The sequence below is a fragment of the Salmo salar genome, chromosome 07, assembly GCF_965601325.2.
Source record: "Salmo salar chromosome 07, fSalSal1, whole genome shotgun sequence".
Classification (NCBI taxonomy): Eukaryota; Metazoa; Chordata; class Actinopteri; order Salmoniformes; family Salmonidae; genus Salmo; species Salmo salar.
The window spans coordinates 31206212-31225800 of NC_138297.1; the positions used below are offsets into that span (position 1 = coordinate 31206212).

At 43.0% G+C, this 19589-nt stretch overlaps 1 protein-coding gene across 2 annotated transcripts in view; it reads left to right on the forward strand.

The window, feature by feature from the left end:
• The window catches only part of ache (acetylcholinesterase (Yt blood group)), a 31406-nt gene extending 12909 nt beyond the window's left edge, over positions 1 to 18497 (forward strand). For both annotated transcript variants that reach the window (XM_014207183.3, XM_014207184.3), the window contains exons 2-11: positions 2963 to 3397; positions 6082 to 6186; positions 6508 to 6721; positions 6812 to 7075; positions 7328 to 7510; positions 7729 to 7827; positions 8210 to 8405; positions 8690 to 8882; positions 9030 to 9208; positions 14727 to 18497. In XM_014207183.3, coding sequence (XP_014062658.1) covers positions 3060 to 3397; positions 6082 to 6186; positions 6508 to 6721; positions 6812 to 7075; positions 7328 to 7510; positions 7729 to 7827; positions 8210 to 8405; positions 8690 to 8882; positions 9030 to 9208; positions 14727 to 14848 — 1893 coding nt within the window. In that variant the 5' untranslated portion in view covers positions 2963 to 3059 and the 3' untranslated portion in view covers positions 14849 to 18497. The remainder of the gene's footprint in view (positions 1 to 2962; positions 3398 to 6081; positions 6187 to 6507; positions 6722 to 6811; positions 7076 to 7327; positions 7511 to 7728; positions 7828 to 8209; positions 8406 to 8689; positions 8883 to 9029; positions 9209 to 14726) is intronic.
• Positions 18498 to 19589: the final 1092 nt, after the last annotated feature.

A 19589-nucleotide genomic window follows, 5' to 3' on the forward strand; every position in this document is an offset into this window, starting at 1 on the left:
ACTTCCCGAAAAGTCTTCTTGTAAGTCATAAAGTCCCAGCTCTGTTCGTTGCAGGTTGGCGGGAGTCCCTTGAAATTTATTATTTCCAATGTCCCGCCATTTAGTGGCGATAGGGAGTGTCGTTTTTAAATTCCTGAACGTGGTGGGGTAGGGGAGTGGGTCCTTTCCTGTCTTTTCATCTCTGCCATTGGCAGGCAGGCAGTTGATAAACTGCATTGGCCTTTGGATTGTAACCAGTGATATGGTCATATGACATGAAAATAGAGCTTTTTGGCCATGCACACTAGTGGTGGGTTTGGCGTTGGAAAACAAAAGCATAAGCCGAAAAGTACCTCATACCTACCGTAAAATATAGTGGTGGATCTTTGATGTTATGGGGCTAATTTGCTTCCACTGATCCTGGGGTCCTTGTTAAAGTACCTGGACATTTTAGAGAAAGAAACAAGTACTAATCAAAATTCACAAAGAAATGGTTAATTGGTCACAAAAATCTACATTTTGCAATGGCCATCTCAGTCTCCAGACTTGAACCCCATTGAAAACCTGTGGTTTGGAAAGATTCTGTATGGAGGAATGGTCTAAGATCCCTCCCAACGTGTTCTCCAACCTCATAAAAGTCTTAGGAAAAAGTCATCCTCACAATGAGAGGGTGCTAGATTATTGAAAGCAGGGGTGGCAATAATTTTTTTGTAATATACACTACTGTTCAAAAGTTTGGGGTGACTTAGAAATGTCCTTGTTTTTGAAAGAAAAGCTCATTTTTCGTCCATTAAATAACATAAAATTGTCAACAGTGAAGAGGCGACTCCGGGATGCTGGCCTTCTAGGCAGAGTTGCAAAGAAAAAGCCATATCTCAGACTGGCCAATAAAATGAAAAGATTAAGATGGGCAAAAGAACACAGACACTGAACAGAGGAACTCTGCCTAGAAGGCCAGCATCCCGGAGTCGCCTCTTCACTGTTGACGTTGAGACTGGTGTTTTGCAGGTACTATTTAATGAAGCTGCCAGTTGAGGACTTGTGAGGCGTCTGTTTCTCAAACTAGACACTTGAATGTACTTGTCCTCTTGCTCAGTTGTGCACCGGGGCCTCCCACTCCTCTTTCTATTCTGGTTAGAGCCAGTTTGCGCAGTTCTGTGAAGGGAGTAGTACACAGTGTTGTACGAGATCTTCAGTTTCTTGGCAATTTCTCGCATGGAATAGCCTTCAATTCTCAGAACAAGAATATACTGACGAGTTCCAGAAGAAAATGATTTGTTTCTGGCCATTTTGAGCCTGTAATCAAACCCACAAATGCTGATGCTCCAGATACTCAACTAGTCTAAAGAAGGCCAGTTTTATTGCTTCTTTAATCAGAACAACAGTTTTCAGCTGTGCTAACATAATTGCAAAAGGGTTTTCTAATGATTAATTAGCCTTTTAAAATGATAAACTATGATTAGCTAACACAACGAGCCATTGGAACACAGGAGTGATGGTTGCTGATAATGGGCCTCTGTACGCCTATGTAGATATTCCATAAAAAATCTGGCGTTTCCAGCTACAATAGTCATTTGCAACATTAACAATGTCTACACTGTATTTCTGATCAATTTGATGTTATTTTAATGGACAAAAAATGTGCTTGTCTTTCAAAAAACAAGGACATTTCTAAGTGACCCCAAACTTTTGAACGATAGTGTATATCATTTTTCTTAGTTAAACAAAATCTATTTCTCTGATTAATTGTATTAGTAAAAAGTATATAATTTCCCAATGTTTTGAGCGCACAATATAGCTCAGTATTTGTATTATTTACTTTATACAGTCTTTTTTTGCTTGTCTTTATCAAGGGTGCCAATCATTTTGGACCTGACTGTATGTGATGATGCCATATAAGCGTACAGTTGGCCTGCATGAGAAGAGGATGCAGTGTGTGTGTGTGTGTGTGTGTGTGTGTGTGTGTGTGTGTGTGTGTGTGTGTGTGTGTGTGTGTGTGTGTGTGTGTGTGTGTGTGTGCGTGCATTCATGTGTGCGTGCGTACATGCATGTGTGTGTGTGTGTGTGTGTGTGTGCGTACATTCGTGTGTGCGTGCGTGCATGCGTTCGTGTGTGCGTGCGTGCATGCGTTCGTGTGTGTGTGTGTGTGTGTGTGTGTGTGTGTGTGTGTGTGAGGGGATCGGGAGAGAGGTGACACCAACAAAAATAGAACAACATACAGCGAAGAGAAAGAGAACCGAAATAGTACACACACACACACACACACACACACACACCACACACACACACACACACACACACACACACACACACACACACACACACACACACACACACACACACACAGCTGCAGTGAAAGTCATGTACCCCTATCCCCGACTGTGACTCCCAAACTAATCCCATCGCTATGGCAACCATGCATCGCCAAAACAAAAACAACAACTTACAACCTCACAGGTTTGTGTGTGCGTGAGTGCATGTTAGCGCTTGCATGGCTGCGTGTGTGTGTGCATTTTAGAGATCCTTACAGTCATATCAGCACAGTTGGTTTGATTAATTAGATTCCTACGACTATAGGGTGCTTTGTGGTGTAGAGTTTCCTTCAATATTTAATATTGCTTAAGTTCTTTCCTTTCCATCGCCTCTAGTCCTCTTTCTCTAAACCCGACCTCACGCCGTTGCTTAGTAAATACCTGCTTAGTAAATACCTACTTAGTAATTACCTGCTTAGTAAATACCTGCTTAGTAAATACCTGCTTAGTAAATACTATCAAGCCCCACTGTTTTTTTTCCCAAGCTCTCCCTCTTTCCAACACGCAACTCCCTTTCTTTCTCCATATATATCTGCTTGTATTTATATCCCTTTTTCTCTCTCTCTCTATCTCCCTCTCTCCTTTGTGTCATCTGTTCTCTGTCACTCTCTTTCTCCTAATCACGTTTCCTCTCTCTCGCTCCCCCCTCCCTCTGCTCCTCTCTCCTACAGATCTGAGGGACTCCAGACAGAACAGAGACCACACACCTCCGACTACCTAACATCAGAACCAAGAAGTAAACAATCAGCAAACAACAACAACAGCGCCATGCATACCTCCCTCGTCTTCCTCCTCCCCTTCTTCCTCCTCTCTCTCCTCGCCTCCTCTTCTTCTTCCCAGAGTGACTCTCCGGAACTCATCGTCACCATGCGGGCAGGACGTGTCCGCGGCGTCCGCCTACCGACACCAGACCGGAGTCACGTGACCGCTTTCCTCGGAATCCCATTCGCGGAGCCCCCACTGGGCAAGAAGCGCTTCCGAAAGGCGGAGCCCAAGAAGCCATGGTCAGACTTGTTCGAAGCTAGCTCCTACCCCAACGCCTGCTACCAGTTCGTTGACACCTCTTTCCCGGGGTTCCAGGGAACCGAGATGTGGAACCCCAACAGGTTTACATTTCTTTTACATTTACATTTTCCAGGTTTATGAGAAGCGAAACTCTTAAGAGGTCTATTGTTTTGGACAACCTTTGTTTGGGTTCCAAATTGCGCTCTATTCCCTATTTAGTGCACTACTTTTGACCAGAGGAGTATACTACAAATCAGGTTTGAGGAGTTAGCAAGGTAACTTTAGTCAACTCTGAGTTTAATTTAGGATAACCCGTACCACGAAAGTGACTCACCTTTTAGCAAGGTATTTTTCAATGGCAACAAATCCTTCTGAACTAACCTGCTCCGGGGCGGGCTAACTCAGGGCTAACTTAATTTATCCCGAATTAAGTAACTGAGCCACGAATTGAGGACCAATGAAATCAGATTCCCTCCCTCTCGCAAAGATTGCATCTTCATCCCCTTCATTTGAGAAAGATGACTGATTCAATATTGTATTCATCCAAAAAAAATTGTGTGTAAAAAATTGGAATGTATCACATTGCACGTTTAGTAATGACAGAATGCATTTGAAACGTCACGCATGACTTAATACAGTAAATGTATAGTAGGGGGGGGAAAAAGATGCTTGTGTATTGATAAGCACACCAAATATGGCCTTAACAATAGGTAATAACAGAAAGACAGCACTTATAAAAGTCTATTTCACACCGTAGCCTGCAAAATACCTTTTCTTTCATTTTGATTTTGGCACAAATGAAAATGTGTCCCTCACTCGCCCGTGGATTGATGTTTCAGCATTGTCTCAGTTGAAGAGTTGGGCTTTCGATTAGCCAACTGCGACATGAACGCACAGTTACAAACCTAGCTCGAGCAGGCTCAAGTAAGAAGTGGGTTGCGCCGTCAATATCCACCTTCGTAGTACGGATATAGCCTGATCTTTAATGTGACACTAACTGAAGCTGGCTAGCTTCATAAAAACCTGACTAGATCTAGCTTGCTTCATAGTGTCCCCCTCTCAGGGCTAATTGGACTCTGGTTGAAAGTAATGCACTATGTAGGGAATAGGGTGCCATTTGGGATACATTTTACTTCAATTTTGTATTATTAATCTATTTTATTGCTACTTGTTTGCTTTTACTTAATTTCCTTATTTTACTTTAAAGTCTGTTTGCGATTTTAAATGCACTTTAACTCTTGTGGGGTGTTCATGTTTTTGTTATTCACCCATTGTTTGCGGGTCTGATGGACCCACAACATTATTGGGTTTTTAAAACAATACAGTCAGAACAATTTACGTACAAATACTTAGATGTTGACTTATATCAATTACAAGCAATATAGAGAGCATACATGGTTAATATTTGCCATTTACCTCTGCTAAATCACATTTATCAATAAAAACGCTATGGGTGGAATAATGACATGGGTGGAATAAATCATGTTTATCTTGAACAAATATAAATGAAACAAGGTTTTCATCCCTATTGATGTTTATTGCTTTGAACTGAACAAATTGGAAAGACACATTTTACATACATTATTGTATGGAAATGATAAATGAGCCCCATTGAACACAAATTAAGGCCGGTCTACACACCACATGAGGGACAGAGTTTTAACGTGTGTGTGTTGCAAATGTATTTCTTGCACTTGATGCATGTGTACTGCGTCTTCCTGTCCGTCTTGGGTCCACACACATTGCAGCGCTTCTTCTTGTTGCTACCGGCTGCAATCTAGAATAATGAAAACACTTAGTTCAAGAATTTTGCTAACATCTCACTCACTCACATGTATAGTTACAGCAGGCCAAGGTAGGAGAGTCAGACACTCACACATGCCACAACATCACTCACACATACTTCCGGTATTGGAGTTGTTGGTACTGTGGGTCGGGCGGATGGGGCACCACCATCCTCCTCCTGAATCCTCACAGTGGCTGCAGAAGCTGGGGTCCTTGGGATATGTTGCCCCCTCTGGAATTGAGGTCTTACTAATGCCTTCCTCGAGAAAGATCCGTCTCCTCTGGAGCTTCCCTCTGTTCCAATCTGGGTTCAACGCCGTCCAGATGACAAACGCGTTGTACGCCAAGATGTACAAGATGTTGAAGAATATCGTAAGTGGCCAGCGTAGGGGTCTTCTTTTGCAGCTGTAGCCAGTCACCAGCTTGTCTAAATCCTCCACCCCTCCTTTTGTGGCATTGTAATCCATTAGGATTTTTGGTTTTTGATGTTCCTGGCCACAGATTCTCCCATTCTCCCATACTCATGAGTACCACATTTTTGCCTTTCTTTGGCATTGTGTAGTTGCACACACTACAAAGGGTAAAGAGTCCAAGAAAAGCAGGAGACAGGGAGACAGGCAGGGAGGCAGACAGGTTATTAGTGCTATGTTGAAACAGCAGGCCCCAGGGAGGAGGAAGACAGAGTGAAGGCACACAGCAAACCTTTTTGTTTCATTTTTACTTGTTTTCACCTACACACACACTTTTCCACACTTTTATTCCCCTCGGGTCCAGTGGACCCAAACACCACATATGTAATATACATGTGTAGGGGGGTGCACAGTGTGCACTCAATGAAAATGTGTTAATGTCTCAGGTTTAGTAAACATTGAAAATGGGTCACACAGACCCGAACACCACAGAAGGGTTAAATAAAGTTTGATTTCATTTGAAATTAAGTTTCGTTATACCAGGTGATAGCTAGATGTTTACAAAATAACGTTTGATTTCATTCCAACAGGGAGATGAGCGAGGACTGCCTCTACCTCAATGTCTGGGTCCCCACCTCCACCAGACCTCACAACCTCACCGTGATGGTATGGATCTACGGAGGAGGGTTCTACAGGTAGGTAGTCCAGTGGGCTAAGGAGCTTGACCTGTAGCCGAAAGGTTACCAGTTCGAAATGCAGGCAGGGCGCTGGAAGAAAGGAGGGAATTGATCTGAAAAGTGAAAGGCTTTCACATCCCAGCAGCATTTCACAAGCACTTAGCGGTACAACATGCTCTCCATCCAGGGATGCTGCACTGCGGCTAGGACCCTGTGCTCCTTTCAAGTTTGTATGTATGCATGAAGGTGCTATCTGGGGGTATTGAGCAGGAAACGCATTTTCATTGTTCGCTGTAACATATGGACAATAAAGTTGTATTGTATTCTATTGTTCTACAGCGGATCATCGTCCCTGGACGTGTACGACGGGCGCTACCTGGCTCACTCAGAGAAGGTGGTGGTGGTTTCCATGAACTACCGTATCGGGGCCTTTGGGTTCCTGGCTCTCCACGGCTCCTCAGAGGCCCCTGGGAACGTGGGGCTCTTAGACCAACGCATGGCCCTCCAGTGGGTCCAGGATAACATCCACTTCTTCGGGGGCAACCCCAAACAGGTAATGATAATAAAGAGGAAATGTGTGTGTCAGCAAGCTTGTGCGCTCTATCAATTCAATATTATTGTTATTAACTACTACTACTCGTAGGTGACCATCTTTGGGGAGAGTGCCGGAGCAGTCTCTGTTGGGATGCACCTCCTGTCTCCCGACAGTCGACCCACCTTCACCCGAGCCATACTCCAGAGTGGAGCCCCCAACTGCCCCTGGGCCACTGTTACGCCAGCTGAAGCCCACCGGAGGGCCGTCATGTTGGGGAAGCTCGTCGGCTGCCCCTCTGGGGGTAACGATACGGAGCTGGTGGACTGTCTTCGCAACAAGCCCCCGCAGGAGCTCATTGACCAGGAGTGGCAGGTACATTCATTTATTACATTTATGTTTAGGTTTAAGTTTTACATTTAGGTTTACTTTTATAGTTACGTTTGACATGTTGTACATTTAACTGTGCATTTCCATAGCGTTTCATTCCCATAGCACTTCGGTTTACATTTATGTTTTACGTTCACATTTAACATATGCATTTACATGTAATGTAAGGAATGTGTTTTCAATTATTTACCTGGTTAAATTAAGCTGAAATAAATACATTTTGTTTTGTCTTCTCAGGTCATGCCATGGTCTGCCATCTTCCGTTTCTCCTTTGTGCCCGTCATCGACGGCGTGGTCCTTCCGGACAACCCCGAGGCCATGCTCAGCTCAGGCAACTTCAAGGACACCCAAATCCTGCTGGGGGTCAACCAGGACGAGGGGTCCTTCTTCCTCCTCTATGGAGCCCCCGGCTTCAGCAAGGTACGTGAGGAGGGAGGGGGATGGAGTGTGTTGGGGGGGTGCAGGGAGGAGCGGCTACATATGTGCATTTGTGTGTGTGTGTGCGTGCCTGTGTGTGTTTCTCTGTGTGTGCATTGGTAGCGTGTGTGTATGTGTTTGTACGTTCATGCCTGTGTGTGTGTGTGTGTTCCACTGACACTGATACAATTTCACACAAACCTTCCATTGACTCCCCATAGGACAATGAGTCACTGATCTCGCGCGAGGACTTCCTGGAAAGCGTGAAACTGAGCGTTCCGCATGCCAATGAGATCGGCCAGGAGGCTGTGGTTCTGCAGGTAAGTAGCCCAACCGGTTAAGGAGGTGGACCTGTAGCCGAAAGGTGGCCAGTTCGAATCCCGGTTGAGCCACGTGCTGGAAAGAAAAGAGGAATTGATATGGCATTGCTAGAAGACAGATTTTAGTTGTTTGCTGTGACATGGACTGGACCAATAACATGACATGGACATGGACTAATAAAGTTGTATCAATCAGGGCAACCACAGCACAGAGCACACTCCACTTGCCTGACGGTTCAGTTTACTTGCCCCCTGGAGGGCAATCGGGTAACTTCTAATGTCTGACTATGTATTGTGTTACAGTATTTTGTTACAACCGTGGATGTACAAGTGATTGTTTATAATAAATATGATGGATTAATACAGTTGTATTGTGTTGCAGTATACTGACTGGTTCGATGAGAACAACGGGGTAAAGAACCGCGATGCCCTGGACGATGTGGTCGGAGACCACAACGTCATCTGCCCCCTGCAGCACTTCGCCAGGAGCTATGCCCAGTTTCACTCTAACCAGGGTGCCAACAACGGGCAACAAGCGGGCAACGCAGGGGCCACGACGAAGGATGGGAACTCACAAGGTAAGAATGGTTCCTGAATGTTTTTCAAAGATGTTACTTCATGTCATACAATGGTTGGTTCTTAAGGCCCTTTTGCTCCGCTAGGTGTTAAAAAGGAATAACTCAAGTTTGAAGTAGTTCAAACAAAAAGTCTAACTCAAAGTCCTGTGTCAATATTCCATGTCAATGTCTCTCCTATCCTACTGATGTTCCCAGGCGGAGTGCACCTGTTTGAGATATATATACAACACTAGAGTGGGGATGCATGTTCTATTTCATTCTATGCTCTGTTCCAAACTCTCTAGGTGGAGTGTACCTGTACCTGTTTGACCACCGTGCGTCTAACCTGGCGTGGCCTGAGTGGATGGGCGTTATCCATGGTTACGAGATAGAGTTTGTGTTCGGCATGCCGCTGGAGAAGAGACTCAACTACACAGCCGAGGAGGAGAAACTGAGCCGACGCATGATGAGATACTGGGCCAACTTCGCACGCACCGGGTAAGACAGGGGTGGAGGGAGTTGAGAAAATGGGGAGTTGTGAAAGGGTATGGGTTGGTGTGTGTGTGTGTCTATCGAAGCACACTGAAAGATGTCCAACCCTAATTAAATCTATTCTCTCTCTCCCACCTCTCTCTCTCTCTCCAGTAACCCCAATATCAACTTTGATGGCAGTGTGGATAGCAGGCGGAAGTGGCCCCAGTTCACCAACAGTGAACAAAAACACGTGGGTCTGAACACGGAATCCCTGAAGATCCACAAGGGCCTGCGGAATCAGCTGTGTGCATTCTGGAACCGCTTCCTGCCACGCCTCCTCAACATCACCGGTAATAGGGTTACACACACACACACACACACACACACACACACACACACACACACACACACACACACACACACACACACACTACAATGACACAATCTGGACCTCTAACAGCACATTAAGGACATCAAAGCAATGCTCATGACAGTACAAACATACTGTCAACATCATTTTCTCATATTCTTCCCTCAGCTTAGATTTTACAACCAAATATGGTTATTGTAATCACAATTATTGGTAAAGGAGATTCATTATTAAACTCATTATTTGGTCATTAAATGATTTATACAGAGGGTTAATGGATGGAAATATTCAGAGAGAGCTAGCTGCGGCTTAGTCTTTTACAGGGAAAACGGCTCAATCAACCGACAGAACTTTAAAAAATAACTGAGAGAAAGAGAGAGAGATGGTGTGGTTTGTTTGGTTTTGCAATGGAAAGTTGTGCATGGTCAGTAAAGCGCATAGCACACACTACAGTAGCTACAACACTTCCCTGCTAAACTGACCCCGGGTCAGATTGGATGAAGAAGGATAGGACTGTTGCTTCCCAAATGGCACCCTATTCCTTATATAGTGCTTTACTTTTGACCATAGCCCATGGGCCCGTAGCCATGGCGCCGTAATGGCGGAGTTATCTGAGAGCTTCTGTAGAAACATTGTGCATATTTAGTTGATTTACGTGTTGTTGTTGTTTGGGGTGTGTTTGATAGCGCGTTACATTTTTATCTAATATACAGTATCTAGTTGCCTTGACCAACAGAGTGGCAGAATTGATGTCAGATCGATTTGTTTAGTTTGCTAAACTAGCTAGTTAGCTAGCTATAGCTAACTGTCTACTGCATTCAAAAGATGCTTTCAAGAAGTTTCAATGTTTATTTACCACGTGCAAATGATACAACAGGTGTAAAACAGTACAGTGAAATTCTTACCTTGAAAGCTCATTCCCAACAATGCAGTGATAATAATAATATAGATAATAATAGAAAATAGAATAAAAAATGTAAATAAAACCACACAAGAAATACGATGTGAGTTAAAGGAGCAAGAGAATGCAAGTACAGTGCATTCGGAATGTATTCAGACCCCTTGACTTTTTCCACATTTTGTTACGTTAGCCTTATTCTAAATTGTATTAAATAGTTTTTTTCTTCATCAATCTACACACAATACCCCATAACGACAAAGCAAAAACAGGTTTTTAGTAAATGTAGCAATTTTATTTCAAATAAAAACTGATATATCACATTTAAATAAGTATTCAGACCCTTTACTCAGTACTTTGTTGAAGCACCTTTGGCAGCAATTACAGCCTTGAGTCTTCTTGGGTATGACGCTACAAGCTTGGCACACCTGTATTTGGGGAGTTTCTCCCATTCTTCTCTGCAGATCCTCTCAAGCTCTGTCAGGTTGGATGGGGAGCATCGCTGCACAGCTATTTTCAGGTCTCTCCAGAGATGTTTGATCGGGTTCAAGTCCAGGCTCTGGCTGAGCCACTCAAGGACATTCAGAGACTTGTCCCGAAGCCACTCCTGCGTCGTCTTGGCTGTGTGCTTAGAGTCATTGTCCTGTTGGAAGGTGAACCTTCGCCCCAGTCTGATGTCCTGAGCGCTCTGCAGCAGGTTTTTATCAAGGATCTCTCTGTAATTTGCTCCGTTCATCTTACCATTGATCCTGACTCTCAGTCTCTGCCTCTGAAAAACATCCCCACAGCATAATGCTGGCACCACCATGCTTCACCGTAGGGATTGTGCCAGGTTTCCTCCAGATGTGACACTTGACATTCAGGCCAAAGAGTTCAATCTTGATTTCATCAGACCAGAGAATCTCGTTTCTCATGGTCTGAGAGTCTTTAAGTGCCTTTTGGCAAACTCCAAGCAGGTTGTCATGTGTCTTTTACTGAGGAGTGGCTTCCGTCTGGCCACTCTACCATAAAGGCCTGATTGGTGGAGTGCTGCAGAGATGGTTGTCCTTCTGGAAAGTTCTCCCATCTCCACAGAGGAACTCTGGAGCTCTGTCAGAGTGACCATGAGCTTCTTGATCACCTCCCTGACCAAGGCCCTTCTCCCCTGATTGCTCAGTTTGTCCGGGCGGCCAGCTCTAGAAAGAGTCTTGGTGGTTCCAAACTTCTTCCATTTAAGAATGATGGAAGCCACTATGTTCTTGGGGACCTTCGATGCTGCATACATTTTTTGGTACCCTTCACTAGATCTCTGCCTAGACACAATCCTGTCTCGGAGCTCTACGGACAAATCCTTCGACTTCATGGCTTGGTTTTTGCTCTGACATGCACTGTCAACTTTGGGACCTTATACAGACAGGTGTGCGCCTTTCCAAATCATGTCCAATCAATTTAATTTACACAGGTGGACTCCAATAACGTTGTAGGAACATCTCAAGGATAACCAATGGAAACAGGATGCACCTGAGCTCAATGTCGAGTCTCATAGCAAAGCGTCTGAATACTTATGTACATAAGGTAGTTCAGTTACTTATTTATTTATAAAAACCTGTTTTCGCTTTGTCATTATGGGGTATTGTGTGTAGATTGATGAGGGGAAAAAAATGATTTAATCAATATTAGAATAAGGCTGTAACATAACAAAATGTGGAAAAATGGAATGTGTCTGAATACTTTCCGAATACACTGTATATACAGGTCAGTGTCAGTACCTTATTCAATGTGAGTAGCTGAGGTGGGTTTATATATAAAAAGTCATAAAAAGTGACTGGGAGTAGGATATACATGTATCAGAGTTAAAAAGTGTCTGGTGGCAGGAATATATAAATACATATGGTAATATACTAATGGTAATATATGCTTGTAAACAGGAGTAATAGTGACCAGTGGTCAGCCCGTCAGGAAGTCCAGGGTCCAGTTGCAGAGGGAGGTGTTCAGTCCCAGGGTCCCGAGCTTGGAGGGCACTATGGTGTTGAACTCTGATCTGTAGTCGATGAACAGCAGTCTCACATAGGTATTCCTCTTGTCCAGGTGGTAGAGGGCAGTGTGAAGTTCAATTGAGATTGCATCGCAGGTAGCCTTAGAGTTCTTGGGAACAGGAATGATGGTGGTCAGCTTGAGACGTGGGGATTACAGGCTGGGACAAGGAGAGGTCGAAAATAAACGTGAAGGTGCCTACCAGGTGGTCTGTGCATGCTCTGAGAATTCGTCCTGGAATCTCTTTCGGCCCTGCAGCCTTGCAAGTGTTGATCAGAATCAGAAACCTTACTCACGTCAGCCTCGGAGAGCGAAATCGCCCAGTCCTCTGGGACGGCGGGGACCCTCGTGCACGGATTGGTGTTGTTTTTGTCGAAGCGTGCATAAAATGCATTGAGTTCACGTGCATAAAATGCATTGACGTGGAACAAAAATCGCAGGCAACAAGAATTAGCAGCCTCCGGGTGCATTGTTTCCTGCTTGTTTATAGCCTCGTACAGTTTATTAAGTGCCAGCTTGTTGTTGTTGTTGTCCTGAGGTGGAATATGTACATCAGTCACGATAACAGATAACTCTCTTACGAGGTAGAATGGTCGGCATTTGACCATCAGGTATACCAAGATGGGTGAACAATAGGTTGAAACTTCCACTGCACTAGAGTCTGCACACCATCTGTTGTTGATGAAGAGACATACCCCTCCCCCTCTGGATTTCCCTGAATCCAATGACCTGTCTGCTCGAAGAATAGAGAATCCATCGAGTTGGATAGCCATGCGGGGTATCTTGTCCGAAAGCCATGTTTCAGAAAAACAGAGAATATTGCATTTTCGAGAGTCCCGTTGATAGCAAATCCACGATCGGATGTCATCTTATTATTAAGTGGCCAATAGAATGGAGGGAAGTGGTGGCCAGTTTTCCTTTTGCCTTAGTCTCAGCAGGACGCCCGATCTCTTGCCTCTTTTTCGCTGGTGTTTCCTCTTGGGTAGCCCGAAGATTGGATCGGAGGGACATAAAGAGCCCAGGTCGGATGAGTCAAAGTTGAAGCCGAAATTGAGGTTAGTAACTTCCGATCTGATGTTCAAATGTTTTTGTCGATCAATATGAAATGATAGCGGATACATTTAGTGCAAAAAAAGTAACGATAAACGCCCAAATAGTCACAAAATAGCTAAGTTGGGTCGGAGCTCTCAAGGCGGCAGCCATACAGTAAGCTTCACCTTGTATAAAATCATTCAGCACCCGGCTTCTATTTTCAACCACCCAAAGTGAGAGGACTGAAGTGTGGAGATGGCAGAAGGCTCCCTCTTAGTGAGGGTGACTTTATACACTGGACTGATGTGTGGTGAGCTCTTTCGGCAGCAGAAGAAGCATCACCCAAGTGGGTGCTACACATTGCTAGTGGAGGAGTCGTCCAGTTGCCACAGAGAGCTGCGAATTGAGAACGTCAGGACCGGCTAGTCAACTCCAGCACCACCATCACCATTATAAAACCTTTCCCTCCCTAGTACCATTCAACTCAACTACAAGAAGAATAGAGGCCTTCACCAAGAAGAGCAGGCACCATCCGGACCTGTCAAGACTTCACTCTCCATACTTTTTTCTTCTTGAACTAACTTTTATCACCTTTTCTAATTTTGCCTTTTTACTGCAATTCAGCTTTAAGCTGTGAATGTGTACAATAAAGTCTAATTGACAATAAATAGAATCAGATCAGAAAATGTTAGATTTAGCCAGAAAGGTTAGCAGGATGAAGGGAATCACGGAATCCCTCTGGTCCTTCCACTCCATCTCTAGTTCTATTTCTCTTCTATGACATCACTGCTGTCCAGGCCTTATTTAGCTCATTCTGGGGCCTTGTGCTTTTTCTGTTCTCTCCAAACTTAGACCTTTTTTCTATTTTTGACTTCACCATCCACTCTCCTTTCAATCTGAATTCCCGTATCTTTTTGCTGATATCATTTTATCTCACAACTTCTTTTATTTATATATATATATATATATTTATTTATTTATTTCATACAAAACAGGTATTTTAAATCATTCTCAATCTTGGCTGGCGCAGTGAGAAGCCTCTAAAACTCCCTTTCTCTCTACTTTCTTATCCTTTTATTTTGCATATTAAAAAAAAATGTTTTTATGTACAACACTTCTGTTTCATCCCTCCTTCTTTCCCTCTTCCTTTGTCAGTATTCCCAGAAGGCCTTTGCTGTGAGAAACAGAACATATGTCAATAGCCACTTGATTCACTGTGTGTGTGATCCATCTTTGTATACCAAAAACCCAAACATGAGTATAATGCCAACTTTTCATTGGAAATGTTCCAAACCCAAAAAGCCACTGTGTTTTACTGTTAGAGGTTTGTGTGAAACATGCCTGGTTAGTTTCCTGATCTATGACCTATGACCCCTGGTCAGATAAACAGGGATGATGTTGCTTCCTGGGTCTTCCCCTACTGTCTCTCGGGTTCCTTTCGGATTATGTCTGATATTGTGTGATTCCATCTGTATGTGACAGTGGTGACGCTGTCTTTCACTTGTGGTAATCTCTCTCTCTCTCTCTCTCTCTCTCTCTCTCTCCTCCTCCCCAGATAACATAGATGAGGCGGAGCGTCAGTGGAAGGTGGAGTTCCATCGTTGGTCCTCCTACATGATGCACTGGAAGAGCCAGTTCGACCATTACAGCAAGCAGGAGCGCTGCACTGACCTCTGAGGAGAGAAAGAAAGAGATGATGAAGACCTTGTCCTTCCATAGTTTCCTACAATTCTTCATGTGATATAATTTGTTTAAGGCTTGCAATTTAACTCGACGAAGGTCAAACAGTGGATTCCTTTCCCCCACAAAATCACATTTACTGTATCACAAATCATATTTTCTGTGTGTTTTTTGTTTGTTTCCATTGCAGATGTTTGGCTGCCTAAAACACGTCCATAAGCTGACAATTTATCAGCATCAAATTTATTATGGAAGGAGGTGGTCATTGATGAAGGCTGTGAAAAGGTGAACATTTCAAAGGTGTGTCATTACAATACCTCTGAAGACTGTGTGTATGTGTGTGTGTGCGTGTATGCATGCATGCATCCGTGGGCATGTGTGTGTGTGTGTGTGTGTGTGTGTGTGTGTGTGTGTGTGTGTGTGTGTGTGTGTGTGTGTGGAAGTGTGGTATGACTGAACCTCTGTTCCACATCACTCTTATTTTTTTTACTTCACTTTATTATTTTCCAGTTGATACAAATCTCGCTATCTGCTTATTTTTAATGATCTTTATTTAAAACAGCTATTATGAACACTGTTTCACTGTCTAACAATGTATCCGTTCACTTGTCGTTCGTCTATCTCGTATATATGTCCTTCCCCCCCGTTCTTCTATCCTTCTTTCTTTCTCTCTGACTGTATTGGTTAGGTGATCTCCTGTTCTATCTGTGTAGTGTCTTCTCCTGTGTCTCAAATGACACCCTATTCCCTATATAGTGCACTACTAAGCTCTGGTTGAAAGTAGTGCACTCCATATGGAAAAGGGTGGGATTCAGAAATACAATCTGTGTCTGTGTAGCGTCTTTTTTTGCATCTCAAATTACACCCTAATCCCTACATAAGTGCACTACTAAGCTCTGGTCGAAAGTAGTACATGGAATAGGGTGGGATTTGGGATGTAGTCTGGGTGGGTCCAAACCTAAAACCTCTGATCAATTATTATAGGAATCTGGAGCCATGTAAATCTCTGTGTGCTGGTTTAGAAAATAACTATACTGGATAAAAACAATTAGACTGTGTGTGTGTGTTGCACTACATGGATATAAACAGACAAGTGCATACAAAGTTCATATACACACACTATCGCTCTCTCACACACCAACACACACACACACACACACACACACACACACAGAGTGGATTGAAAAACGTGCACGGAGGACCAATACTCACAAGTTCAGCGATCAACAAGATAGACATGTAGTCATGTTATATGTCACACATGTCTATCTTGTTCATCGCTGAACTTCATCGCTGAACTCCGTGCACGTTTCTCAATCCACTCTGTGTGTTTCGGTGTGTGTGTGTTTCGGTGTGTGTGTTTCGGTGTGTGAGAGAGCGATAGTGTTTGTATGCACTTGTCGGTATATATCCACATACCTCTGTCAATCACCTATATGTAGCCAAGCACTTGTGAACGTCAGTCACACCCACTGTTGTTTGTTCTAGCATCAGAATGCAGTAAAGTATTATATTTTGTGGGCGTGAGGGTGTGTGTGTGTGTGTGCATACTACTAATATTGTCTCCGTGCCAACGGGTCGATGTGTCTCGCTCCCCTCCATCTCTCTCTTTTGTCCTATCCATCTCTCTCCCGTCTCAACCCCCCCTCTCTCTCCACCTTCCCCTCCATCTCTCTCTCCTCCATCTCGCCATGTCCCCAGAGGACGAACGGTTCTCGTTAGTCTAATGGAGACTGAAGTAATTCACTCAGTGTGTGTGTGTGTGTGTGTGTGTGTGTGTGTGTGTGTGTGTGTGTGTGTGTAATTCAGTGCTCCAGTGAAACGACAGGATGCTGCGTCAGCCATTCGCTGGCTATGAGACTGACAGGCCTGGCTGGGCTGTACTGCACTGCTCTGCTGCAGTGGCCGGGGCTGATGGAGAGAGAGGGAGGAGGGTGAGAGAGGGGTGAGAGATTGAGAGCATGGGTAGGAGAGATGAGAGATGGAGAGGGAGGGGAATGAGAGATGGAGCTAGGGTGAGTGGGAAATGGAGAGAGAGAGGGTAAAGATAAAAAGAGAGGGGAAGATGGAGGGAAAAAAGAAAACAGGGTTACGTACTCCACTCTTGTCTATACTAAGGTTATTTATCATTAATGTGACATATAAGTACTATGTGTGGGTTAATATTACTCTTTTTCAATATTTTATTTTGCAGTTGCATTCTTCAGGTTTAAACCAACTACAGATGTCAGAGTATAAGAGACTGTCTGGAGGGTTTATCGATCACTTCCGTATCTGTTGAGATTGTTCTGAGTTTGGCTGCTCTCGTAGGGACTTTGACATGATAAATCCGTCCGTCGGTCTATCTGTCTTTGTGTGTTCTCTGAATGTGTGTCTAATTGTCTGTCACGGTGAGTCTACCTTTTGTTTGTTTGTTTGTCCATCTGTGTCCACCTCTGTCTCTCTGTGTCTGCTTGCCTTTGTCTAATTGTCTGTGTCCATCCGCCCGTCTCTATACAGTTTTTGCATGATGTCATACTTTTGTGATGTCATATGTGTAATGTCATATTTATTTGAACTTGCGTTTGTTGACATTGTGGAAGGGATCAGGATCAGCCTTGTGATTGGTCAGTGGGTCTTTCTGCGAATCATTATGATTGGTTTATTCACCGGCATGTACAACTCCTATTTAACGACTGGAGTAGAGTAGTCTAGCTTTAAAAAATATATATATATAAAATAAAAAAGTCAAAGACTATCTGTAATTATTTAGATACTGGTTGAGTCCCAAATGGCACCCTATTCCCCACATAGTGCGTTACTTTTCATCAGGGCCCAAAGGGCTCGGGTCAAAAGTTGTGCACTATATAGGGAATGGGTTGCCATTTGGGACGCATCCACTTTGTTTGACTGAACAGAATGCGTGTGTATGTACGGATTGGCTGCGTGAGTGTTCCGATGATGACTGAGTGACAGCTGCTCAAGCACCTCTTTTCCAATAAGAGGGCCTGCTTACCCTTTCTCCTCCAATGATATCCCTTTATGCATGTCCAGAGCAACAACCCCCCCCCCCCCTCTCTGTATTCTACTCCAAATTTATGACAGTTATTTTCTGTAACAATATAATACCCCTGATGTTCTGATATGTATTTTGATTATTATTACAATTATTATAGCTTTGAAATTACAGTTGATGTTAGCAATAATATAACACATTGATAACTAAATATATGACATTTATTGTATGATGATGACAACGATGATGATGATTATGACGATGATGATGAAGATTGACAAAGCAATATAATATATATAAAGAGTGCCATATTTTTATTTGAATTGTTATATTATTATTTTTATTTTTCCTTTTTCAATCCAACAGTATTACTACAGTACTACTACAGTATACTAGTCTAAACAGTATATAGAGTATATACAGTATTATGGGTATATACAGCATAGTATCTACTGTATATAGTATATACAGTTTAAACTAGTAACACTACTGTACTATTACAGTACTACTACTTCTGCATCATTTGTTACAGTCGCTAGTACTTTAAATAATACATTAGAATGGCTTTTGTAGAAGTATGTATTCATGAATGCCAGCTTGTTGTTTGTCAAATTGGAACAAAATAAAGACACCATGCTTGCTTACCTCTAATACCGAGTCTATTGCTCTCTCTCTCTTCCTTTCCTTACTGAAAGAGCGCAACACGGGTTACGTGTTTGCTGGTCTGTGACCCACTGACACCGCCCACGGTTAGAGGTAAATAAGGCAGCCCAAGAGTCAACGCACAGGGAACTATATTCACACACACACAGGAACGTAGAACTGTGCATGGAGATGTATGTGGAAAGGACGTGGAATACTAGTGGTTCGTAATGAACAGAAAACAGGGGTAATGAATACACCGTACACAATACAATAACTGATGGCACAAGTAGAGCAACAAAGCTATTAACAAGGGAAGGACTATATGAATGTATATGCTACCTGCACATTACACAACACCGCAAACACAGAGGCAACATACAATAGGCAATAGTAACAAAGTACGAAGAACAATATACACATTTCAATTGGGAAAGCAAATGGTAAATCAATAGCATGTTTGCAATTCCTTTTCCTAAATGGGTATGCATTTTGTGACAAAATTTGAATTGAAATGCAAAAAAAGATATTGCATTATGATTTTCAATGGACTTTGAAAAAGAAATAGCAAAGTGTATAATTAAAAGTAAATGCTTAAATGATAAATCATTTCTCATGTTTGCCATTTCATTTCCTTGTTCTGATGGCATGAATTGTGACAAAAATAAAGATTATTCTTAATTAGCAATTGACAAGGCTTTTACATACTTAAGACTGGAAAAATTCCAATTATCACTAAAATTAGATAAATCAATCGCAATGCTTCATTTTGCTATTTAAAAAAAAAAATGTATTGGTCCTTTGCGTTTTCGATGTGTTAGACCTGTCAATCAAACACGGTGGACCGGGTTTTGGTAACATGAGGCAGAAGAGGTTGCCTGGGCTTGCTAGCTATGCTCAGACAGAAATATCGGTACTCTTAATTTCTTTAAGTATTTCTGGATCAGAGCGAAAGAGGCAAAGTTGTACTACAGTGCCTTCAGAAAGTATTCATACCCCTTGACTTATTCGACATGTTGTTGTGTTACAGCCTGAATTTAAAACTGATTAAATAGATTTTATTCTCTCACCAATCTACACATAATACCCCATAATGACATA